The sequence below is a fragment of the Sorex fumeus genome, unplaced genomic scaffold (assembly GCF_029834395.1).
Source record: "Sorex fumeus unplaced genomic scaffold, SorFum_2.1 ptg000007l, whole genome shotgun sequence".
Classification (NCBI taxonomy): Eukaryota; Metazoa; Chordata; class Mammalia; order Eulipotyphla; family Soricidae; genus Sorex; species Sorex fumeus.
This window is the reverse complement of record NW_026606064.1, coordinates 25,228,194-25,254,343: the sequence shown is the minus strand read 5'-3', so window position 1 is coordinate 25,254,343 and position 26,150 is coordinate 25,228,194. Positions and strand designations below refer to the sequence as shown.

The window sequence follows — 26,150 nt, the reverse complement described above, 5'->3', positions numbered from 1 at the left end:
TGATTACATTCAATATTCAACACCAATCCCACCAGCATTACAGCTTCCCACCACCATTATTTTATATTGTTTGTAATGAATAGTATGAAATGTCTATAATCACTATCTATGTCACAGTAATTCAATAAAAAGTAAAAAAAACCCTGTGAGATGTCACGTGGCTGCTCCTGGATTTCTGAAATTTTAAATAATTGTGGTTTGAAGTCATCTTTGCAGCGAGCTGCTCTGTTCTGAGATTCATTTGTAAGTCTCTGTATCATGGCCAGAGTGCTTAATGGCACCCGGAGGCAGTTTGTGGGCATGACAAACCAGGACCCCAAGAGGGCAGGGAGATGGGAAGGGGCGGACTATTCCTAGCTCCTGAGACCTGGCGTTTTCAGTCACTGGTCCTGCATACCTGGGTTTTTCAGCAGATTGATTCCTTGCGTTGGGGGCTCAAGAGGAACCTGTGATGATGGGCCATGAGGGTGGTGGAGATTGGGTTCTGGAGGTTTGTGGCTACTGGGGATCAGTTGGAGCAGGCGGAGGGACAATGCCTACTCCTGTCTGAGGTGTCCCAGTGAAATCAACTGGGTGCACTGTCTGGAAACATTTCTGCAGTGAGCTGCTCTGTTCCAAGATTTATTGGTGAGTCTGAGATTTTTACCCATTTTTAATCTGACAAAACTTTAAGACTTAACAATTACATATATATTCTAGTTACAAGATATAACACAACTTGAACAATTTTATCCCATTCTGTAGCTCATCTTATTTTCCAAATTGCATTCTTGAAAGAGCAAAAATTTGTAATTTTAATGAAGCACAGTTTTCCAAAATTCTCTTTCTTTCATAGATTATCTTTTTGGTGTCATACATGAGATTTATTTTTCTAATTTCTGATTGTGAATATTTTCCTATGTTTTCTTCTGAATGTTTTACAGAGTTACATTTAACATTCAGGTCAATGATCCATTTAAAATGTTATCTAAGGATGAAGTTATGACAAATTTTGCTTTTGCATCTGAAATTCTAATACCATTTGTTGAAAAGATTAACCTCTCTTTATAAAATTACCTTTGTATTTTAAAAAATTAATTGGTCATACTTGTATAGTTTCTGGACTTTCTATGAAATCTAATTGAAGTATCTAAGCCCTTTTACTGATATGACTGTCTTCATTGCTATATCTTTATACCAATTACTAAAATCCAGTAAGTCCTCTAACTTTTTTCTGTAATTTTTCAGCTACTGTCATTCTGTATTATGAAAGGAAAAAGAGGGAAAAACTGTTAAGCATCACCCATGTGACGATCAGTGAACCATGGAAATTTATAACATTTTTCAAATTTGAAAACAATGCATTCCAGGTGGGTATTACTTGTCCATTTATAAAGAGAACTGAACTTTAGAATTTTAATAACATGCCTAAGGCTATAGAGCTAATATGAGGCAGAACCAGGACTTAACCTCAGGTCAGACTGACCCTCAAGCTTTTATACTTTATACTATACAATAGTTCCTGTCAATTCTTCGGAATTCTGAGAACACCTTCAATGCTCTGCTGGAGTTAAGTTTTTAAAAAATCATTTAAGTCTTAAAAAAAAAAGCTTCCCCAAAGTTATTTTGTTCCCACGGTTGAGATGCAATCACATTCCTATTTACACAGTCTGAATGGAAGTCTAGTTTGGCTTCTTAAAGAAACAATTTCAAGTTAATAACCCAAGAGTAGATAGTTTCCTGGCTACAGAAAGATAAATAATCAAAGATTTAAGTCTTTAATTTCATATATTCTCATTAATTAAATGCCAATTACCTGCTTGTTTTCCTGGGAACTGGCCTTTACAATCAATCTTTTCAGAAACATTGTACACATATACTCACAGAGGTATTAATATCACTCTCAAGATTTACAGGCACTGGACTCTTTGGCTTAAACCATCCTCAAACACTCTACACTCTAACCGCAGATAATCGTCATAAATTTTCCGATCTTTGACCTAACTGGTTCTTAAATTTCCATTCCCTAACGGTCTTGAGGAGTCTACATATCATATTGAGATTCTTATTTCTTAGGATCAACACATTCCTGCAAAGCTGTGGCTTTCTGCCCCATCCTCCTACTTTAGATTTTTTTTTTTTTGCTAGTCATGACAAATGAGAATCCTTGGGGACTAAGAAAGAATACTCTGTCCTTTAATTCCCCTGTGCAAAATCATTCATTCAGGACAATATAACCTAGCAAAGGACCTGGAGAAACTTAACCCTCAGAAGTCCTTTGAAAGCCATACTGAACTTATGTAAGCATACAATGGTAGCACACATTACTGCAGAAGATATGCTACACAATCCCTAAGTGTATCTGCAATTTTTATTAAATATCTTAATTCCCCACAAGGTTTATTCCTTATGCTTGTATATAACTACATTTTATGGTTGCTATAAATTTGTCTTTCACGGAACTGGTGGCCTGCTTCACAGAGATCCTCTGGAATATTGCATTTTAATCCCATATTTCAGTTCAATTCTGCTCTTTTAACTTTTTGATTTAAGTGCCCAGAGTAGAATTATTTCCATCTCAATGCTTAGTTGAATGTTTTTGATTTTAAAAACTAAAATAGTTATTCATGGATATGCAAAGTAGATTTAAAAAGTGTAGAAAAATACAAAGATGATATGTTCTAAATAATCATTGACACACATGAAGAATTTTTTTTATCAATGATTTGATAGTGATAACTCATGTAGGCCAGATACTAAACTTATTAAGCTCTTATTTGCAACGATTTCTAAATTATTATTTCTGACTTTTCTCAACACACTTACTTCTCTCGATTGATCCCATGACATCAACTGTTATCCCTTTCACTTAAATGATGAGGAAACTGAGGCTCAAAGAGATTAAGCAATTTTATTAAAAATTCATAACAAATGAGTGATGGAATCCTGTTCTGAACCAAATTTACATGAGGTGTAGTCCCATGTTCATACAAAATATAAATGTCAGCTATTCACCACTATTAGGATCTCTGGTTCATATTTTCAAACATATACCTTGGAGACCTGGCTTAACCTTATAATTAAAAATGTCTTTTTATATGGGTGGAGCGAGATATCTTGCCAGAAACATTTCATGTCTTAGCTTGATCTATTGTTTTCTTGGGATATGACCAATTTATTTCTCCAAATTATAGTAACAAAGGAAAGTTGGGAAGGTGTTTTAATTCATCATTTTTGTAAGTGAATATGGCACAACCGATTCCCGTAAATGAACACTTCAGTGAATTATCATAGCACCCCTTCCCTGCCATCTCATTGACAGAGAGATTTGCCTCAATTCATTTACATTCTTTCAACAATCTTCATGGTCATATCAATGTAAAGATGGTATGAAATTGAGAGCTTGGACAAGTATAATGAGTAATATTTGTGAGAGTTTTATTTTGTATTAACATAATGTTTGGGTCTACATTCAGCCTATCTCCCCCATTTCCAAAAAAAGCAAGTAGTTCTAGATCTCACATCACTATAATTACTGTTGATTAGATAAGTAGTATAGACTGGTACTCATTATACCAATTAAATGATTAGAAAGTATATCATATGCATCAGATAAAATGTCCATAACAACTACACTGCCTACAGATTCATTTGTTCCTTCTCTATTGTGGTTGTTCTTGATATTTATTATACCCATAGCCTTTAAGAAGCCCTTTAAAACAAGCAAACTTATATAACCCCTGGATAAGACAAACATTTTAAATTTTAGCATATCAAAGTACAAATAGGTCAAGGTCCATTGACTAAAGAGTACAAAATGGTATTTCTTTAAAGAGTTAACTTGCCCACATAGAACAATGGGGCTGACTTCCTTCTATTCAGTTGAGCCCAGATAAACTTTGGTTGTAAATGATAAATGTTGTTTTTATTCTGAAGGCATGGAACATATGTGATAAATGTGAGGACTATCATGTGTCTTATGAAGAGCTAATTGTTTGTGAAAGATGTTCTCCCAGTCTCTCTCGCTCTCTCTCTTTCTTTCTCTCTCTCTCTCACACACACACACAAACACACACACACAAACACACACACACACACACACATACACACACCAGTCTGATGTGTACTGACTGCTGGCTCTTCTGTAACAATTTCATTAAAACATCAACTGTTACACCAGAACATAATGTGACAAAGCTGAGATTGTCTTCTTTGACCTTGGCAGGATCTGGAAACATTAAAAAAAGATCAAATGCTCTTTTTTTAATAAACAACTTTATGAAGACCTAATCACCCTGCATACTAAATCCAAGCACAGAACTTATAAGCCTACCATTTTCTCATTAACACTGTGGTTAATTTTTCATGCTGTATCCAATTTTCTCCATGTCTCAGACTAGCTGCTTACTCTAATTTATTAGCTTAAGAATTACTGAATTAAAAGGTAAGGAAAAAATTATATGTTTCTCCATTCCTGTTTAAACTCCCATCCTGAGGAAATAGAATCTTCACTTACGGAATAATTTCTTCTCATTCTTTAAATTGGTATTTTATCAACTCTCTTGCCTCTGGAAAGTTGGCAAGCAAGCATTACCAGGAATAGAATGTACTACTTTCTTTATAAAAGTCATTTTGTATTTATCTTTAGAATTAGTTTATCATTTTTTGAACAGTTTGACATATTTACTCATTGTAAATGGACAATGTGCATATATTATAGAGATTTCATTTCCAGTGAAGACCTCAATAGAAGCTGAAAAAAGTGGTTGAACTACCAGCTAAAGGCTACATTGCAGAAATAAAATTATGTTAATAATTCTCTAACCTTTAAGATATTTCTTTTAAATAAAAGTCTCTGAATAAAATGTGCACATATTAAATAGGTCTAGCTATCCAATAGCTACAAAGATTATCCAGATGTGACCTATTGATACCAGTCTGACAAGTTGAATCCTGAACTAGCAGTTATTAGAGAAATATTTAATGTTTTTGAGTTTTCAGTAAATCTGCTCATTATAATTAAAATTCATGATCTTGGGTGAGGGTTGGACAGCTCATTTGTTATTTGGGTATCCATTTCAACATCAGATGTCAATGTTAATCCTTACCAGAGAAGTTCTAAATTCTTGAAGAATAAACAATGCACTCATTAGTCTGAATTATTTACTTGTTTTGCTTTTTGTAAAGCACAATTATTTTATTTAAAGAAATTTACTTAAGTGTGAGAGGAGAGAAAGAAATACAAATCCTAGAGAGAATATGGCTTATCCAGAGAGGATATAGGCTCATTTGACCACTAAAAATATATCCTCCAGTGAAAGTTTAAAGACCTAAAACTTTAACTTCTGATATTTAACAGTAGTTAGATGCTACTAACACCAGTAAACTACATGGTTCAAAATCAATTATTTCATAGTCACTTCTTTTTCCCAACAGAACATTTATCACCAAATATTCTTTAATGAATCTACTGATCTATTTTTCTTTTTATGTACATCCTGACCCCAAACTGAGAGTAGCACTGTATCACTGTCCTTTTGTTCATCGATTTGCTTGAGTGGGCACCAGTAATGTCTCCATTGTGAGACTTATTGTTACTATTTTTGGCATATCAAATACGCCACGGGGAGTTTGCCAGGCTCTGCCATGTGGCGGGATACTCTCGTTAGCTTGCTGGACTCTCTGAGAGGAGCGGAGGAATCAAACCTGGGTCAGCAGCGTGCAAGGCAAACGCCCTATCTGCTGTGCCATCACTCCAGCCCAAATTGAGAGTATTATGGAAAATTTTAGCCATGAAATGCAAAGACCACTATAGATGATTGAGACAGGTTTTACAGGACAGCAGGTACACACAATGGGGTAGAAACACTGATTTTCATCTGGGTTACTTAGAAGAAAAAGGGACTCATTTGTCTTGGGGCAGGTTAGACTGCAGTTAAAGTTTTGGGTTAGAGCATTTTTTTTTGGTCAGGATAAATCTGTTCCTAAGTGGAGTGCCTGATTAATGGTGGTCACGTGATAAATATTGGTTACTTGTAGTATGGCTAATGAGTACAGTTTATTGCTGACCTTAATAATCAACCATACACCCACTGCCCTTCCTACACACACACACACACACACACACACACACACCCCTCCCTGGGTACTAAAGAAAACAAAGATACTTGTTGGGGGTAGTATTTCTCTTCCAAAAGTTGGCTTTGTTTTAGCTAAATGGTAGAAACACTTCTTAACAAGCTTAAAGAATGGTAAAGATTCAGTAGAGTGAGATTATAATTTTACAAGACTTTCAGATAAAAAGGAATCAGAGGAGAAAATGACCAACATATACCTCCCTCAAGAATGCCTTTAGTTCAGCAGGAACTATTTGGGGATTTATGAAAGAACAAAGCGTCTACTGATTGCTTTTACCATTGGTCCAAATTGATGCTGGTGAAGAGTTTCTTTAAATAGTTTTTAGAATGCTGAACTTTAAAAACAGTAGGTGATATTCCTAGCATCCCAGCCAAGTTATTCACTTCATATACTACCAACAACTGCAGCATTATTAGCATAGAAACAAATATTCATATCAATGAATTGGACACTGTTAAATCTCCAGGTATAGCTGGAATAGCCAGAATATTGTTACTGCATTGGAAGTACACAATTTATTTGGTGGCAAAAGTCTTTTTTAAAAACAATACCCTCATGAAACAGTCTTCCATGTGCCATTTTGCTGCCTATCAGGAAAACCCATCAGATACTGTGAAGAGGGGTCCAGCTCATCCTGAAAACACCAACAGTTCTCACATGACTGGAAAAATCTCATTACCCACTGACTTCTTGATTCAAAGAAGTCCATTAATTCATACATAGGTTATAACTTTAAGCCTGAATGGAAGGAACTCAGATGATCCATTGACTTCTAAACCTGAGTCTACTATTTCCTCTGTCCTTTCCTTTTCCCATTCTACATCATCTTTATAAACCATAAATTTCTATGAACTCAATATATATTTAATTGCTCTTTCTGTCTACTGTACTCATAGAATTCACCCTTCTTTGAAGATAATCTGTTAACTCATAAGATGTGCTAATTGCCAATAAAAGGCAATTAATGTTTTTAGAATTAGTTTCAGATTTTCAACATTGTTTATTTAAACCCATTAGAAACAATGACTTTTTTATTTTGTTCTTTTGGGCACTCAGTGGTACGCCAGGCTTACTCCTGGTTCTGTGCTTAGGGTTCACATCCAATGGTGTTTGGGGGGGGGGGCATATTTAATCCTTGACTGTGCAAGGCAAGCATCTTACCCATTGTATCTTACTATTCTCTGATCCCTAACAATGAAAGTTCTTATTATCCTTGTGTATAATTATTTTCAGTTTCACTGGTACCTAGAAATAGAGACAGTCAAAGGAAAAGCTTAATTCTTATTTACTAAGCATGATTACTGGGCCCGCTCGAGCAAATCGATGAACAATGGGAGGACAGTGCTACAGTGCTACAGTGCTAAGCATGATATTGTTGAAGTGGTACACAAACTCTCTCTCTTTCTTTTTCTTCAAAGATAATTTAAAGTAAAAACAAAGTTTGGGGTATCATGACTTTATTTCTATAAAGCAGATATAAAATATTTTTATAGATAAAAATTTTTCAATTTTTTAAAATAAAAACTAAGAAGATGAATTTGTTAAATATTTCAAATCCTGCCAGGTTATAAATGATACAAATAAAAGCACTATGTTTACTGTTCTAGGATCTAGTACAACTTGATGATTCGAACCATTAATCTCCATTGTGACCTCTATGTAGACAAACAAAACAAAACAAAACCCCAAATCTTAGAGGGGTCTTTCTGGTCACTGACTCAATACCAGATCTCATGTAGAGAATGCCTCAGTCAGCTGTCCTGAAGAATCATTGGACAGGTCAGAATTACCATGATGTCCTTTACTTTCCATTTTTTATCTGCTGTTCTATACAAATCTAGGAGGGGATGGGGGCTAGCTATCTTTAGCATGAAGAGAGCAAGAGTGTTCAAAGAAGTTTAGACAAATTCAAAGAAAAAAGGGGAATTGCAACCAAGCATATAATCTCCTTTCTTTTACTGGTGAATGCATGAATTCCAGGAAGCTTGTGGAGAGAATCTAATTGCTTGTTCAAATGTCCACTCACAGAAGCAAAGGTCCATGTCCTAGTTTCCAGACCCCATAATCCAACCATAAGAGTCGTATCCATAAAAATACAAACTCTTACAGCTGAGAGTTATAGACCAAAATGGGGCAGCTGGACCAGTTTCCCAGGAAACACTGATCAGGAGGAGATCAGTACAATTTTAGAGTCGAATAAAGAAACACGTACTCAGGGCAGTATTTCTCCAGAGAGCTATTTCAGATTCCACATAAGAGTAACTGGTGGCCTTGGATAAATCATTCCTCTCATTTATGTGCTGAACAGGAGAAAACAAGTCAACAACTGATGCATGCAAAAGCATTTGGAAGTGATGGATGGAGACATTATGGTGCATTTCGTCAATGGCATGCCATTAGAGAAAACCATTTCATAGAGTAAATTAAGAAAACAAACCAGCTACGTGACACACTTGGAATTGCCACTGGCCAGACCGGTTTTTCCCTTCCAGGAATGAAGCAGCATGGGCTTGACATTATCATTATCACTCTCCTTGGTTAGCTGCCTGTGTTTGTCTCAGGCTCAGATCCCCACTTTACTCTTCCCCCTAACAATGACCACTAACACAGATTGAGAAAACTCAATGGGGGTACTCTTTTATTGGTACCCTGAGCTCCTATTTTTCTTTATTGTTATTTAACTTCTTGGGTAAATATATTTCCTTCACAAGTTATAAAGTCCACGCCAAGGACTATAAACAAAGGTTATTAGTACAGTAAATAGTTGCTGATTTAATCAGTGATGATCTCCTTTCTTACATTCCTGACCATTATCTGTCAAACATTGATAAATTAAGAAAACATTTCTTCAGAACTAAATATTGCGGCTGCACGGCCTGGAGTCCTGGCCTTGAGGAGCTTGCAGGTTGACAGGAATTAAAATGTGGGGCAGACAGAAGTCCGTAAGGGAAGTTAAGGGGGTTGGGGGGGGCTGTTCCGGGTATATAGAGGGGTTTATGGGAGGCGTCTGGGAATTATGAGCAACTTTAAGGATTAAATGAGTTTACCAATCAATAGCATAGTGGGTAGGGCGTTTGCCTTGCATGCGGCCAGTCCGGTTTGAGTCTTCCGCCCCTCTCAGAGAGCCCGGCAAGCTACTGAGAGTATTCCGACCCCATGGCAAAGCCTGGCAAGCAACTCGTGATGTATTTGATATTCCAAAAACAGTAACAAGTCTCACAATGGAGACATTACTGGTACCCGCTCGAGCAAATCGATGAACAACAGGAGGACAGTGCTACAGTGCTACCAATGCCTTACAGAGAGTATGTACAGGGAAAGTAGGTGAGCCAAAGCAGGGAGCATGTGCAAGTTATTCAGTTTCAGGCACTTCTGCTGAAACACTGACCTATTCCCGTGGACATCAGCTCAGGTCAGGGTGGGAAGAGGCTATGAAATCACAGGCCCCTTCCCTGGGTAAGCAGGCTCTGACGGCCTCTGGATGCACTTCCTGGTAACTGTGGCTTCATAAAAATCAAAGGTGATTGATGGGTGCAGGCTCACTGCTTGCTGTGTTTAGTCTACCCATGCTTTTAGTGCCACTGTGGCGATGCTTCCTAATGGAAATGCATTTCTCACCGTTACCCTGATATAGATGTTCTTGGATAGGATAGGCTTTTTACCTCAAGACTTTTTGTCTTGTAAGGCATCCCTAATTCAGGAAGGAAACAAGAAGTTCAGAAGAACTCACTCCCAATATTTTGCCAGGTTGCTCAAAGAGAGGCAGGAATTTAGAAAGTTACATTTATGGAAGGTTTGGGTTTACAGGTTATTACCCTGGCTCTGATAAAAGTGCCTACTTTCTCTAGAGAATATTTTATTTATTTATTTTTTAGATTTTTATTACTGAAACACCATGAAGTACAGTTGTAGACTTACAAATTTTTGTGCTTGGCTTTCAGTTATACAATGATCAAGTACCCATCAAATATTTTTAACAAAAAAAAATAAGCTAAATGTTTCTTTTCCCTTTTTTGACTCTGGGAAATTATGAATTTTGTTCTACTTAATTATTTCAATTTTTTTAAAATTAAATAACTCACGGAGTCAGTCCCTCTATTGACAGTTTACCAGCACCATAGATAAAATGTAGGGTAGCCATGGTCCCTGCTTTCCAGGCATAGGGTTTGAAGTGAGAGAAGTGAAGGGAGTCCAACTGAAGCTACTAGTTGGTGAGTGGCCCAGAATGGATTTGAAAATAAGTGTGTCTGATAACAAAGTTGGGGGACTCGTGAAGTCCAGATCAGATAGACACGCAGGTTAAAAATGCATGACATATTGGGGCTGGAGCAATAGCACAGCGGGTAGGGCACTTGCCTTGCACGGGGTTGACCCGGCTTCGATTCCCAGCATCCCATATGATCCCCCCAGCACCGCCAGGAGTAATTCCTGAGTGCAGAGCCAGGAGTAATCCCTGACATCACCAGGTGTGACCAGAGAAAGCACTGTCCTCCCATTGTTCATCGATTAGCTAAAGTGGGCACCAGTAATATCACCATTATGAGACTTGTTGTTACTGTGTTTGGCATATCAAATACGTCATGGGTAGCTTGCCAGGCTTTGCCATATGTGCGAGATACTCTTGGTAGCTTGCTGGGCTCTCCAAGAGGGACAGAGAAATCGAACCTGGGTCAGCCACATGCAAGGCAAACGCCCTGCCCACTGCTGTGCTATCACTCCAGCCCAATTAAAAAAGCAAAACAAAACAAAAAAAAAACATAGAGTTGTCACAGTTGTCAGATAGAAAAGGCAAAAAATGTGTACCCATCTCTCTTATAGGAGGAGAAATTGTGAGCAGCTGCGATTACTGGTATACAGTTAAGGGGAAGAAAGCAAATGCTTATGAGAATACTCAGCATTCAGATTCTGCAGATTTCCCTCCAACAATCTAATTCATAAACTACAGAGAGGTGTTATATTCTTCACCAGAAAACAAAAAAAAATCCTATCACATCTGCAAAACTGAGCTTCTCATCTTCATTTATTCCTGAATGCCAAGACGAAAAAGACATAGTCCCAGTTCAAAAGTTAAGAATCCAAATACTAAAGGGGAGAGATTGCTTTCATTTGATCTGTGACAATGTCATGCCACAAACCCTCTCTGAGACTCTGCTGAGCTATGAGGGTGACTTTACATGGATGCCAAGGAAGAATGGGGTATCTCTGAGAGGCTTTGAATCAGCTGGGTTTTCTCTTCCAGTGGGATGATAGAGGAAACACAGAGGGGACTATTGCAAAGGAGGGTAACTGGACACCAGTAAGAACGATGTTCGACAGCTGCCATCTACCAAGCAATTCTGCTACTTTGTGAGAAGGGGGAGGAAAAGCATTCTCTAAGTAGAAACTGACTTTCCCGAAGTGGACTTGGACTCTTCTGTGAAGCCCCTATTAAAACTGTCCAATCTTGGAACCCTCCACACATCTAACTGCTTTCTCCCCTTGCCCAGAGTCATACATCACAGTGCATTGTAATCACTTCAGCTGAATAATTAAAGAGAAACCTTATAAGTTTTAGGAAAGCGGGGAAAGGGCATGAAAAGATAGTGATAAACTAAAATAATACAAGCAGTGGACTGCCGAAGTAGCTCTCCACCGCTGAGAGTGGAAGAGGCAGCATTAGTTTGGGCACAGCAAGTGTTTTTATTTGCAACTGACAAATCCCAAATCCTCACAGCTTCTGTTTCTCCCTACTTAAGACCTAGGTCACAGTATTTATTTACTTAAGTGATGGAGATGAAGGCAGGCTTAACGTTAGCCACCTGTCAGAATAACAGTGACCTTTCTCTTAAGGGGATTTCAGCAAACTTCCTCTCCCCATCTCCTTCTTTCTAAGATTGGAGAAAATGCACAGAAACAAAATCCACTAATTGAGCCAGGAGATTGTGAGATGGAATGTAAACACTACCAGGGCAGAGAGATGCTGAGAGATCCCTGAGCACCATTTAAAACAACTTGCTGGCTAGAGAGCTATAGTACAGCAGGTAGTTTGCTTTCCTTGCATGCAGTCAACTGGGGTTCAATCCCCAGCACGCCATATGTTCCCCTGAGCCCTGCCAGCAGTGATCCCTGAACACCACTGGGTGTAGACTTAAAAACAAAAACCACTTGCAAAGTAGGACACTCAGGCTTTTGGAGGTCAGGTTCCCTTATGTGCCTTTGGCAAATGCCCTTGGGGTTCTTTCTGTTAAGAAGGGAGGAGCATTATAATTTACTCTCTCTCTCTCTCTCTCTCTCTCATCTTCCCCCCTCTCTCCCCTCCCCTATCCCCCCTGCCCCCCCCAACTCTGTCTCTGTCTCTCTCTCTCTCTCTCTCATCTTCCCCCCTCTCTCCCCTCCCCTATCCCCCCTGCCCCCCCCAACTCTGTCTCTGTCTCTCTCTCTCTCTCTCTTTGAGCCATACCCTGTGGTGCTTGGGGGACAATATGCAGTCCTGGGGACCAAACCAACCACTTGGCTGCATTGAGGGCAAGTGCCTTACCTGCTCTACTATCTCTTTAGTCCCTAGTTTTTTTTCTTCTTCTCCTTCTCCTTCTCCTTCTCCTTCTCCTTCTCCTTCTCCTTCTCCTTCTCCTTCTCCTTCCCTTTCCTCTTCCTCTTCTTCTTCCTCTTCTTTTCCCTCCTCTTCCTTCTCCTCCTTCTTCTTTTTTTTTTGTTTTTTTGGGTCACACCCAGTGATGCACAGGAGTTACTCCTGGCTCTGCACTCAGGAATTACTCCTGGCAGTGCTTGTGGTACCATATGGGATGCTGGGGATCAAACCCGAGTTGGCTAGTACAAGGCAAATGCCCTGCCAGCTGTGCTATTGCTCAGTCCCAGCCCCTAGTTTCTAAGAAAGAAAATGTAGAGTTTTGAAACAGTGCCACTGATACTTGGGGGTATGACAGAGTCAGCTGACAGGTTCTACCCAGAGAACCCCAGACTCCTGGCTTATTAATGAACACAGATACACCATAGCCAGGCAGTGACCTCCAAAGGCAACTTTATCTCCATAATCACCATCACTTCATCTTATAGATGAAACTCAACTGAAAGCATGAGTGTTCAGCGCAGTGCAGCCATGACTGGCACAGGTCCGCTGGCTCTGGGCTCTGGGCCACTACCCCATGCTGAGTCTCAAGCAGTGAGGACATAGTCCATCTTGCTTCTGTCACAGAGCCACATTGCAGGCACTGCTCCCAGGTTCACACACAGGAAATGACCATGGACTGACCTGGAAACTAGGCAGGTCTGTCTGTTTTTTAACCTTGTTTTCCCAGAGAAAGGTAATTTATATCTGGGAGCCTCAGTTTACTATCTAAGGTCAAAAGAGGACTGTCAGCTATTCACAAACTATCTTTGGTCTATTTTAGCTTCTCTGGTCATGGACCCCCCCCCCCCCCCCCCCTTAGCAAGCTCAATTAAACACCTGCCCTCTAGGCACAGAACAATGTAGAGACAGTAAGTATTAACAGTATGATGACCTCACATGTGATATGTGGGATAGGCAGAAATTCTGGTCTACAGTTAGTCTCCCTAGTCTGTGGGCATTAAAATTAAAATTTCTTGTAGGAATTATACCAAGAGGAGGAAGAAAGAGAAATGTATCAGGGCGCAGTTCACTGGGCACTCGGATGTGACTTTTGATATCTACTGCAGATTCTGGTCCATGCTGGTTTTCTGCAATAGGTCTTCCAGAGAGGAAAAAAAACCCGTCAAACTTGGTTCCCCCCCACCTCATCTTGCTTGCTGGTGGCCCCAGCATTTTCCCAGGGTTGAGCATCATTTCAAAAGAAGGAGCAGGAGAGTGGGAACTGGTCCCAGTGAGGCTCAGAATGTGAAGACTGCTCTGTTATTCACTTCTCTCTCACCCCCCAAGTGAGCCTCCCATGTGAGTCACTCCTGCTTCCACGGCATGGTGACTCTGTTGTTGGAGAAATTACAACTGCCAAAGACAAAATCACCCCTCCTCAAAAATCTACAGCAAGATATATGACAGCGTGATAGAAGGAGAGAGTACATGGAGCGTCTAATCAATCTATCTGCCAGTCCATGAGTGATGGGTTAAAAAAATTATTGAAAATTTTGGGCAAGAGAAATAGTTCAGTGAACAGGGCTCCTGCCTGATGTACAATCAACCTAGGCTTAATCTCTGGCACCACATATTGTATCCTGAGCCCTTCCAGGAGTGATTCCTGAGCACAGAGCCAGGAGTAAGCCCTAAACATCACCAGCTATGGCCCCCAAATAAAACTGTCACTGTCACCACTGTCCTCCCGTTGTTCATCGATTTGCTCGAGTGGGCACCAATAATGTCTCCATTGTGAGACTTGTTGTTACTATTTTTGGCATATCGAATATGTCACGGGTAGCTTACCAGGCTTTGCCGTGAGGACGGAATTCTCTCCGTAGCTTGCTGGGCTATCCGAGAGGGATGGAGGAATCAAACCCGGGTCAGCAGCATGCAAGGCAAATGCCCTTCCCACTATGCTATCACTCTGCCCCCCCAAACCAACCAAACAAAAGAAACTTATTGAAAATCAGAAAAAAAGGGAGGTGTGCTGTTGGACTGGGGAATACATGAAACCCTATCATTGAGAATATTATAAAATGATAAATCATTGTGATTATTTTTTTTAAACTGGGAGAAAAAGTCACTTGTTCTAATATTAATACCCGTTTTTCCCAGGCCAAGCCCTCCCTCCTCCCACTCATGATCAGCCAACTTTCCAAACAGCACGAATTTAAAAATCTTGCAATTTTATTTGCATATAAAGGCCGCTAGATATAGAATATCACAATAAATTTAAAGAAACAACTGCTTTCCTAAATTTCGTTAACAAGATAACATAAAATAGAATAAAGCTCAACAGCATTTACAATGGGAAAACAGAAAGGACTATTAGCGACAATAATTTGTGCTAGCGAAGATTGCATCGACACACAGTGCAAAATGGGGGGAGGAAAGGGAGGAAGAAGACAATTCAGGGTATTTAAATATAAAGGACAACTAAGCCTTATTTTAGTTAGCTTCCATTGCATCCATTTACGTCTATACACGTCTGTAATGGTACCTTGATGAGACTCAAGTTCTTTGAGACCTTGAGCACTGAGAAAATGTGTCAGTTCCTTCAGACTTTTGATGCCCCGTGCAAGAGCATCCCTTTGCAGTTGAACTGTCTTGGCAAAATCACACCCCTAACTTAGTCATAATACACACAAAAATATTCATATGTATAAACCCATATTGCAAAGGAGTTTGCACGCTTCTTTTTAAACTGCATGAAATACCTGCCATTGACACAGATTCCATTCTCATATTTTTAAAGCTAAAATAATTTAAAAGAAACAATCAACGAGACCTCATCTAATCACACTATGGATCTCACTAGCTAAGCCATCCTTCAAAACAAGGGCCATTTTCTGCCCTTGGAACGGCCTTCCTTAGAGTGAGAGTGTGAAGGAGTCTTTTCCACGCCTATTTTTGTTGAGAGAATTGCTGTAAATCAGGGCCACATCTGCAAAAGAAAAAAAACACCCCAAAAACAAAAACAAAAACCCATTGCCAAAAACAACAACAAAACAACAAAAAATAAAATACTTCAAACAATACTCTTTAAACAGTTGTGCAAATCCTTAAAAAAAAAACACTGCCTACCTGTATCTCTTTTTTATCTAGCTTAAAGCATATTAAAATAAGATATTTTTTAAAAATCACCTTTTTAAAAAGAAAGCTTGGCTGTCCTTTGGCGAACACTAACAATTTACAATGGCGTGGCCTTTGAGAAAACAACTCATTTTACAAATGCACAATGCTCCTTTGATTTCAAATGGATGCCCCATTTAAAAAAAAAAAAGATAAAATATAGAAGCACAACCTCTAGCATCATCCATGTTCCAGCAATTTACAAAAAGAACTCACAGGATTCGGAGAGGAACAAGAGAATGTAAGTTTATAATTAGAAAAAATGGCAGTTTAAAGACCTTCCCTCACATTCCAATTGGGCGATTAGAGCTTCAGGAACCCTGTGGGTTTGGAAGGTCAAATATAATTGGAGGGTTGGTGGGCTGAAAACTGACTGTACACGTCGAGGCATTGATGTATGTTGTGTAACCATCGGTCATGATGCCGTAACCTGTGGAGAGAGAAAAGTCACACTCACTGTCACAGACACAAAGAACAATGAGTCAGTGCCGGGCGGGCAGGCGAGGACGAGGACAGCAAGGAGTCTCGAGCCAGGGGCAGAGAGATGCGACGCAGCTGAGCTGCCCCACACTGAAGGCTTCCAGAAGTTGCCTCCTGATTTTATTTTCTTGAAAGAGAATCTTTTCCTTCAAAGAAGAGCCATTCTTTCTTCCTGATTTGTCACGGACAGGCTCTGATTCCTTACCATGTGAGAATAAATCAAAACTTTGTTGTCTTCTTTTTAAAAAAGTAATTTTCAGTCCAAAGCACAAAATTAACTCTTGAGGGGTAGGAAGGAAAATGACTCCCTAAGAAACTTCTTGGAGGCACAGGTTTCAGGGCCTTGCGAGTACGTGTGGAAGTAGGGGCACGTGAAATCTGGGTTTTTCTTTCTCCTCTCTCTCTCTCTGTGTCTCTGTCTCTGTGGCTTCTCCCCACTCTGCTTCCCAAGCAAAGTTTAGGGGATCTGGGGGCCTGTCCTGTGGATATTTGGACAACCAGGCCAGACAGTTAATTAATTAATTAATTAATTACGTTTTGCTTGGGAGCCACTCTTGACATGTTCAGGGGTTACTCCTGCCTCTACACTCAGGGATTACTCCTGGTGGGACTCAGGGGGACCATACAGGATATCAGAGATTGATCCCAGGTCAGTTGCATGCAAGGCAAGCACCATACTATATGACCTGGGGCTGTACCATCTCTCTAGCCCCAGGCCATATAGCTCAAAGTTAGGTGTAGTTGTTCAGGTCCAGCAGTGAAGGGGGTCTTCAGGTCAAAAATGGGGGTGACAGGGAGTTGAGTGAGGCATATGTTGCTGGAGGGAGAAAACTCCAGACCCTGTGTGCTTCAGTCTTTTTCTCTATCTCATCAGCCTCAACGCGCTTCCTTAATTTTATTTTTAAATGAAACAATCTCCAACTCTCTCGATGAAACGTATTAATAAATGATCTGATCTTACTTGAATTGTGTGGCTTTTGATGCTGAGTTCCATTTTATTCGAGAGTCAAATAACAAAATGTTCAAGGGCTTTGCAGAGACCATCACCACAGGACATCCCTTCCTAAGCTGAACACGCAATCAAGCAAGACCATTTTTCCTCTAGGCAGCATAAACCTCTTGTGATTTCTTGGGAGAAATCTTGGGAAGTGTCTCTGAGCCTGGTACATATGTTCCTTTTATAACTTTTAAAATTTAGTTTGTATTATTATTGTTTTTGGGAGTTTCCCAAGCAGTTCCTTGGGGCCTGAGTTCCACTCTGGGTGACACTTGTTCAATGGGCCAGTGGTTGAGTGGTAGGGCTCAAGGATGTGGTGCTGTTCTGGTCCTGTGTTCTGGCCCAGGAAGAAGAGGGCCAGGGGTGCTCAGGTCTCTAGTACTACACCCAGCAATACTAAAGAGGCCATCTGGTGTCAGGCATTGATTCTGTAATATCTCCTCAGCCACGTTTTACAGCAATTTTTAATACACTGACATTTCTGTCCTGCTTATGAATCTGCACATTTCCCTGCATGCCTTATATCTGACTTACTGCCTTTGCAATTAAGTTTGCAATTCTGGATTGGTATCAGGCTCTTAGGGCAGAGAAAAATACTTCCATCAGAAAAACAAATGGCCAGGACTTACAAAATTAACTCATAAGGTTTTTCCCTTCCACTGGCTAAAATTTCTTCAAGCCTGTGGAGAGCTTAATGAGGGTCAATGGGAAAATCTCTTAAGAAAAGAACAGAGACATTAAAAACGTGCACTGTTTAGCTCTGGGGTCATAAAGTCTTGTTATCTCTCTCCATCAAGAGGTTGGTATTTGCCTTCTCTCTGCCCTCTTTAGCTGTCTTAAGCGAATAAAAATGAGACAAGTTTATTTGAATATGATCTACCTTTCTAGCAAGTTTATTATTTGGGGATTTCAGTGCAACTCCTCAATTGTCTGGTTAGTTTAAAGCTAATTAATGATTTAAAAGGATGAAATACAAGGCTTAGGTACACTGTACGCATACAAATGTGCTAAATGGCATGCACCCCAAATGTTGTTTCAGTATGAACACCATTCCTGACCCCCTCAAATTCCACTTGGCTGTCAAGAGGCAAGAAGTCCCTTTGAAGGACACAGCTCCAAGTAAGTCAGGTTATGACACAGAAGAAGCCTGAATTCCACCCCTTCTCCACTGGTGCTTGCACTGGGAAGGAACCCTTTGCATTTCTTTGGCCTCAGTGGGATGATTTTCAATCTGTTCTTAATTACATGCCTAACGGGGAAGCTACTGGATTTGTGGGCTTTGCAAAGCAAACTTAGTTCTTTTGCTTCATCAAGCAAAGAGCCTAAACAATTTGGCTGTGAATTCATAAGTAACTCCAGAGACTAGCCGCAAATGAGCTCGAGTGAACATGGGAATTGTCCAGGAAACAGCACCCATGACATACAAAGGTGTAAATCCTGGGAAGCAAGATGGGGTGAATGAATCAAGGAACTGAAAGAGAACACTGTGTCTCTCTAGAGGCTAGGATTGAAGAGTGAGCATCGGGGTTTAGGTGTCTGTGTTACATGTAGCTGAATCTACTTTGATCCCCGGCACCACCAGAAGGGATCACTGAGTTCAGAGCCAGGAGGAAGGCCTGAGCACAGTTGGGTATGACCCCTCAATCACCCCCAAAAAATTAATAAATAAAAGCAAAACTGACTAAAATCTAGAGTCCTAAAATTTCCTGAGAGGAATCCAGCTTCTGTGAACTTGCTCCCAATTTATCTTGAAAGGCAGCAAGTGGCCAATGGCCCAGTTCCCACAAGGGGAGATTTAGTTAGAGTTTAATCTCAGCTCTCACTTAATAGTGCTGATGATTTTCGATAAGTCTGAAATGGTTATCGAAGGTTAGTAAAGCAATATCCACCTGCAGACATGCAGGTTCCTGCCCTTTCTAGCATATAATTTTTCTTGCCCGTCCAGAGTTCTTTTTTAGGGACTGCCTTTGGGTTCTTTGGGCTCTTGAATGCATTCCATCTGAACTCAATAGGATGGAGCCACTGAAATGATGCAGCCAAATATCCAAGGCCAATTCTCATTCTCCTGAAGAGAACATTTTACCTTTTTCACCTTGGGGTGCCTGACAACAGAGCTTATCAAACTTTCTTCTTTTTCTTCTTTTTTTTGGGTCACACCCGGCGATGCACAGGGGTTACTCCTGGCTCTGCACTTAGAAATTACTCCTGGCGGTGCTCAGGGGACCATATGGGATGCTGGGATTCGAATCTGGGCGGGCCGCGTGCAAGGCAAATGCCCTACCCGCTGTGCTATGGCTCCAGCCCCTCGAACTTTCTTAACCAGAAAAAAAATTCCCAAATCTTCTAGATTTCTAGAATTCCAGAAGTTTCTAGGTTTCTGTCAGGTCTATCAAACCTGGGTCAAAATTTCCATTCTGCTTAAAGACATCAGCTCCACATAAACTGTCTACTGGGTTTATATTGGCTTTATCCTAACATTTTACTGCATGGAAGGGTTTTTAAAAAAAAGAATTTGGAAACTGCTGTTGCAGGAAAGCCTGATGTAGCTCAGGGATCTACTATGGAAGGAGAACACATCAAGGACACACATGCACACTCCTTCCTTCTGGTCTTACCTTCATGGATCCCACCAAAGACGTGGAGCTTGGGTCGGACACGCCTCTGGACTGTGTTTAAAAGCTCCACACAGCCCACTCTCTGAAGCTCCTTTGGAACCCAGTCTCGAAAACCTAAGGGCAAAATGCAATCAATACTTTTAATTTTCTTTCTTCAGGTAAGGTTTCATTTAGACTTTCAGGAAGTCATAACTCACAGAAGGTTTATTACATTATCTGTAATCCTAGCCTCTCCATTAAGGCTCACAATGGCTTTTAAGGAACTTTTCACTCGTCACTTTGTCTTTTTTAGGTTCCTGGTTTTTTTTTCTTTTTGGTTTCCACTTTTTTTCCCTTCCTGTTAATTAACATTTTTTTCCTGTAAGGGATTTGATTTATTCAACCACAGGTTTCAAATCTTCTTCATGGGCCCAATGACATTTATTCCTGGCAGTGCCATAATCTCTCTTTCTCTCTTCCTCTCTTTAGTTATTTTTATTATATATCCCTAATAGCAGTATACTTCTGAAAGATTTCAAAGAAGATGGGCTAGAGGGGCTGCCTTTAATTAGACACCCTGGAGGTCCTTGGGGATATTGGATGATGCTCTGAATGGAACCCAGGGCTTCTGCATACCAGGCATGAGTTCCAGATCTTTGAGCCACCTCTTTGGCTCTGGTGCATCTGCTCTTAACCCTTGGTGGTTCCTGATGAAAAGAGCTCCAGAATACCAAGGGCCTCCCTCCACCAGACTCCCCTCCAGCAATCTGGGCAGTCTGACCTCTTGGAGGCACCAAGCAAACGGGTGCTAATTGACTACTTTTAAAGTAAAAGCCACTAATTCCACACTTAATGCAGAAAATCCATAAAAACTGACATCAATTAGAGCAAAAGTCAGCTATCTGGATGATTATAGTCTAAAATGGAATCCATACGACTCAGCAGGGTGAGGTATAAAGACGGCAGGTGGACGAAAGGCTAAGTTGTAATCAGTGGGATCCCATTCCACAGCTCCATTAGGCTATTTCTATTATTTAGAAACGATCAGGCAGACAGGAGCGGATAAGCCTCTTCCAGTCTAAGTAACAGCATTGACATGAGGATGTGGTGTATCTCAGTCAAAATATCAGACTTTGGCTGTGGGGAATGTCCAAAGGACAGCAGAAGAAAGTCAGGGTCCAGTGAAAGTCCAACCAGAGGTTTCAAAACCTTGTTGAACTCATGGAAAAATCCATAACCCACAGTGATTGGTACATTTCCTTCCCTCATGGATGAACTTTTATTAGAGGAAAAGATCTAATCTGAGAAAGCACCTTGTGCAGGTACTAGCCAAGACTCCTGTGCTGAGACTTCTCTTAACAGCAGAGGAGAATTCAAGGCCCAAATCTCATGCCAAGTCAGAAATTTCATAAGAATTCCATGAATTTACTGACTAGGCTTCAACCTTACCATATAAAAACTGTGCCTGACCTTCTATATTAGACCCCCTTGACTGAGAGCTCCCTTAGCTATCTACGACAACCATACGGATTACTCCAGCTTTACTACAAAGAAAGGGATGGGAGCCCCTTCATTAATAGTTTATAGGACAGCTAACCTCCTAAGTGGTTGGAATGAAGAGTTAGATTTAGTACTGATTTTGTACCAAAATTAATGATTTGATTAAGTCTGAACTAAATGGGCATTTTTTTCCCATGGGGAATTTGTTTTGGGGACGCACCTGGATTACTCAGGGTCTATTCCCAACTCAGAGCTCAAGGGTCACCCTGGAAGTGCTTGTGGTGGGGTGTGAAACTGTTGTCAGAGATCTCTATCATGCCTCTAGCAAGCAAAGCATTTGCACCAGCCCTCAAAATTGCAAATTTGAGCCATTTGCAGGCCTGAACTGTTCTGTTTCTTTCCAAGTTATATTCCAAGGAGTTCTTCAGTCAAATTCGTATTTCCCTGCCAAGAATGCAGAAAACCCTTACAGCAAATCAAAAGTCTTAGGGAAACCATGCTTTCCTCTCTCGAGTAAGGATCAAGGTGGTAGGGATGCTATCTCTTTATGGTCTCACTGAGTAATTTACTCAGTGAGTAATAATTCAGACAGTTTAGCTAGCAATGTAATGATGTTGTTTTTGATGATTACAAACTAGGGCAATTAATTCATCATGACATAATAAAGGTTAATACGAATACTTCTAAAACATGGATATGGTGGGTTGAGAGGAGAAAAACATACACATGATGAGTTGAGTCTGAAGCATTGAAAAAATCAGGACCTGCTGATTATGTGAAAATCAGTCTTGTTTTCCCACTGGTCACAACTAGCTTCCTTCTCTTCCTTTCTCCACCCAAAAAAAATTTTTTTTGAAAACTCCACATACAACCAGGAAAAGGGTGTTGGAGGGATGAGTAGGGGGCCCTTGGTAATGGTGGGATCATATTAGGACTTTGATGATGAGTTGATTTGTGCTGTAATATTGTAAAGCAAGCAAGCAAGGAATTTTATTTCCTTTTCTTTCTTTTTATCTTCCTGCCCCTTCCCTCCTATTTTCCTCTCTCTTTTGCAGCTTTTGGACCACCCTGAAAGTGCGCAGGACTTACTCTAGAATTTGTACTCAGAGATCACTCTTGAAGATGATGGGGGAGGGAGGGAAACATATTTAGTGCCTAGGATTAAACTGAGGTCAGTTGTACACAAGGCAAGCGCTGCAAACCCTCCACTGTCTTTCTAGTCCTATACATACAGTGTTGTGATCAGTAAACCAATAATAACATGAAAAATTAAAAATATATATGTAGCACCATTTCTTGCATTCTGGTTTTACTTCCTATTTTTTCCTGGGGAGGGGTTTCCCAGGGGTGCTCAGGAGGTCTGCGGGGGAAGGAGCCCTGCCCAATGACTCAGGGCCAATCATGCCAGTGAATCAGTACAAAGATCCGAGGATGCAGTGTTGCAGGAGCCCTGTGGGACAGGAATTTTCAGGACACCTCAGAGGTGCTTGAGGTCTCCAAGGCAGCCATCTGATGTCAAAGATCAAAGAAGTGTCAGTCAAGGCATACGCCTTAATGCTTGGACTATCTCTCTGGTCCCCTCATGCTTTTCCTATGTGAAACACTGGGTCCTTTCCCAGAAAGCGAAGGACAGCAGCTGTCAGAGAGGAACATGTGCCCAAAGAGTAAATTTACATTAGGAGAAGAATGCTACAGTCTTTACATTTTTCAGGTTGACAGAAGAGGTGACGTGGATAACAACCCCAAACCACATGAAAATAATTAATGTGTTTATTAAGTGTTCTCCTGTTGCCTAACCAGGATAATCACAAAATTTATTCTAGTACTGTATATTTCTGAATTACTTAAGGGGAGATTTTATCTGCTCCCCAACCCCTCTTTGCCACCACAGTTATAAAAGAAAAGCACCTTTTCCCTACTCAAAGTAAAATAGCTGGATAGCATAAGCACATCTTATTTTGACAAGGAAGAAGCTGACATACTTGATACCAAGTAGACGAGGGGTCAGGATGATATTCCTATTTAAGAAATGTTCCATAGTTAAGTCAAACAGATATAAACTCGCAAATAGTTAAGGATAATTATACGAGGCAAAAGATTATTTTTCAGACCCATCACTGTAACTAAAGAAAAGGCATTCTAAGGGCTAGAGATAGTACAGCAGGCAGGACATGTACCTTGCACAGGCCCAACATGAGTTCAATCCCCAGGTGTAAGCCCTGAACACTGCTGAGTGTGAACCCGATTTTTTTTTTAAAAAAAGGAGCTCCAAAGCACAGTGAAATCTAAACTTGAATACAGATTCAATGCAGGGTGAGAAGGGTGGGCAGCAGTCAGTGCTGAGGGGGCCAAGGGATCCCTCCCAGTCATTCTCAGTCAACTGGACCAGGGATTCCCTGGAGGGCCCTGGGATGTAGTGCTCCTCAGGCCACCTCTGCAGTACTTGGGAACCTTACAAGCCTAGAGCAGGCAGTGCTGGGATTGGAGTTGGAAATCAGACCGTGCTGGGGACCAAACCTGGGCTGCTGCATGCCAGGCCTGTGCTTTAACCCTTATACTCCCGCTAAGTCACGACGATGAGTATTTTTCAATAACTTTCAATGGAAGTCTACGTAACACCTTTGCAAGAAAGAAAGAAAGAAAGAAAGAAAGAAAGAAAGAAAGAAAGAAAGGAAATGGATGCTTCTCTCACATAATCAGCTCAAATGTTAAACTTTAAAGAGCTCCCATGCTCCCCTATTCTATGGAAAAAGAAAATGAACTCCTTTGAACAAAAGTTTCCATCATTCCATTGTCACTCAAAAGGCCTGTGATTGGTAGGTCCTATCTTCCTTCCTTCCGTTCCCCACCCCAGTTCCCCTTACTCAAAAGTGAAACATTTCTTACATTATCAAGCTCAAAAGACCATGGCGAGCCATCCTCATTTGATTTTTCCCTGACTTGACTAAATCAAAAAATTTAATTTCAAGAACACCTGTAAGCCCAGCGGAACTGCTGAGTTTAATTATTGTACTGGGTTTCTTTAAAGACACTGACTTTTCTTTTTGTATTCACTTATTTTTTTTAAGGAACATGATTCTGTCTCTGAAGCATTATTCATTTTGCGCAGGAGAACAAGGCATTTCATAGGACAAAAAAAGGAGAACCTTGGCTGCACTTACCTAGAGGAGGTCCGTGTGTCATGAGTATGTCGATGCCCTCGGGAATGAGGTTCCACTTGTCCAGCAGAGACTGACCTCTGGGTAGGTTAAAGCCCCATCCATTAAACCACGGGGTCCTTTGGGGAAGATAATGCACATGGTATCAGGCTAGTGGAACCACATTTCCACTCTGCAATCTTTCTTTCTCGCACATTCCCCCACAGTTTGCATTGCTCTTTTCTCTTTTTTGATCGTTGGCCCTGGCAGCAGGATACTTTTTTGTTGACAGCTTCAAAAACAATCCACTTGAAAGTAAGCATGAAGCCTATGGTTTGTTCAACTAGACAGGGGCATGCGAACCTTCACAGTGACTCTCCCAGCAGGTAATCTACCAAAATCTTTGCATGCTTAGTCTTCTCCAAATCTTAGCACTTGCGTCTGTGATGCCCAGCACAGCTGCAGAGCATTTCCACTCTTCCCAAAGGGCCCCCAGAGAGAAGGAATCACAAGGCTGCTTTCTCTTCCTCTTTCTCTCCCTTGCTCCCCATTACCATCAAACTAGATCCCTAGAATAATTTGATTCGTATGATAGTGCTTGGGGAAAGGATCGGCTCTGAAGGCAGAGCTCTGCAGTTGGTGATGTTCTAAATATCTGAGACAAAGAAGGTTGAAAAAAATATGGGCGGTCAGAAAGATGAGAAAGGATTCAGAGACCCCTAAGGAAATATGCACCAAACAGAAGACGTGGGGGGTATTCTTAGTTACTCCGTTTTGGTTTTACTTGGGGGCCTAACCTGGTGGGGCCAGGGGATCATATATGGTGCTGGGGAGCAAACCAAGCTAGAATTGTCTGTGTGCAAGACAGAGAAGTTATAGCTCTACGGCTGTTTCTGGTTACTCTGGCACCTACTCTCTTTCTAGTGAGTGGAGGCATTCCTTCTCTCCCCCGCAGGCACTTGTGATCCGAGAATGGGTTTTTATTCTGTGTAAAGGTGAATGGTTTCTCTGTCCCTCCAACATTTCTAACTGCATCGGAAAATGTCTCCACCATTTATAACAACAGGAAAATCTACTTTGCTATGCAGGAAAATGTCCATTTGTAGACAAATGTAAAGGACAAGCAGTTAAACCCATTTTCCCTTTCAGCGTAAGTTGTCCAAGTCTCCAAGTCGACTATACAAGGCCACCTAGGCAGTTACAGTTAAGCAAAAAGTCGAGACTCTTACTTACAGTACGTCATAGATGAGACTACTCACATTCTCCCCAGATTCTAAAAGTTAAAGACACTGGCCCAGAATTCATTTGGTTACAGAAATAAATAGTCAAAGCCAGAGATAAAGAACAGTTACTATTATTGTTGTTATAGAGTCAGGAGTCAAAAACATCGAATATCTGTATGACATGTGCTTGTTCACTGAATCACACTCCTAACGCCAAACGAGAGGTGAAGAAATAGGGTAATTTAAACACTCAAGTCACCCTACATCTAAGGACTTCAGTTCCAGCTGAGGTGGTAGAAAGCCTCAGAAATGAGACACTGTTGGTCCCAGCTAAGAAAGGGAAACCAAGAAAGTATCTGATGTGATTCTTATAACCACTCC

The 26,150-nt window shown here is 40.6% G+C and overlaps 1 protein-coding gene across 5 annotated transcripts in view; it reads right to left on the bottom strand.

Annotated features, from left to right (window-relative positions):
• Nucleotides 1–15,845: 15,845 nt before the first annotated feature.
• The window catches only part of MPPED2 (metallophosphoesterase domain containing 2), a 206,634-nt gene continuing 196,329 nt past the window's right edge, over nt 15,846–26,150 (bottom strand). For all 5 annotated transcript variants that reach the window (XM_056136719.1, XM_056136687.1, XM_056136696.1 and 2 more), the window contains exons 5-7: nt 24,571–24,686; nt 19,931–20,044; nt 15,846–16,268 (exon numbers count right to left, since the gene is read on the bottom strand). In XM_056136719.1, coding sequence (XP_055992694.1) covers nt 16,150–16,268; nt 19,931–20,044; nt 24,571–24,686 — 349 coding nt within the window. In that variant the 3' untranslated portion in view covers nt 15,846–16,149. The remainder of the gene's footprint in view (nt 16,269–19,930; nt 20,045–24,570; nt 24,687–26,150) is intronic.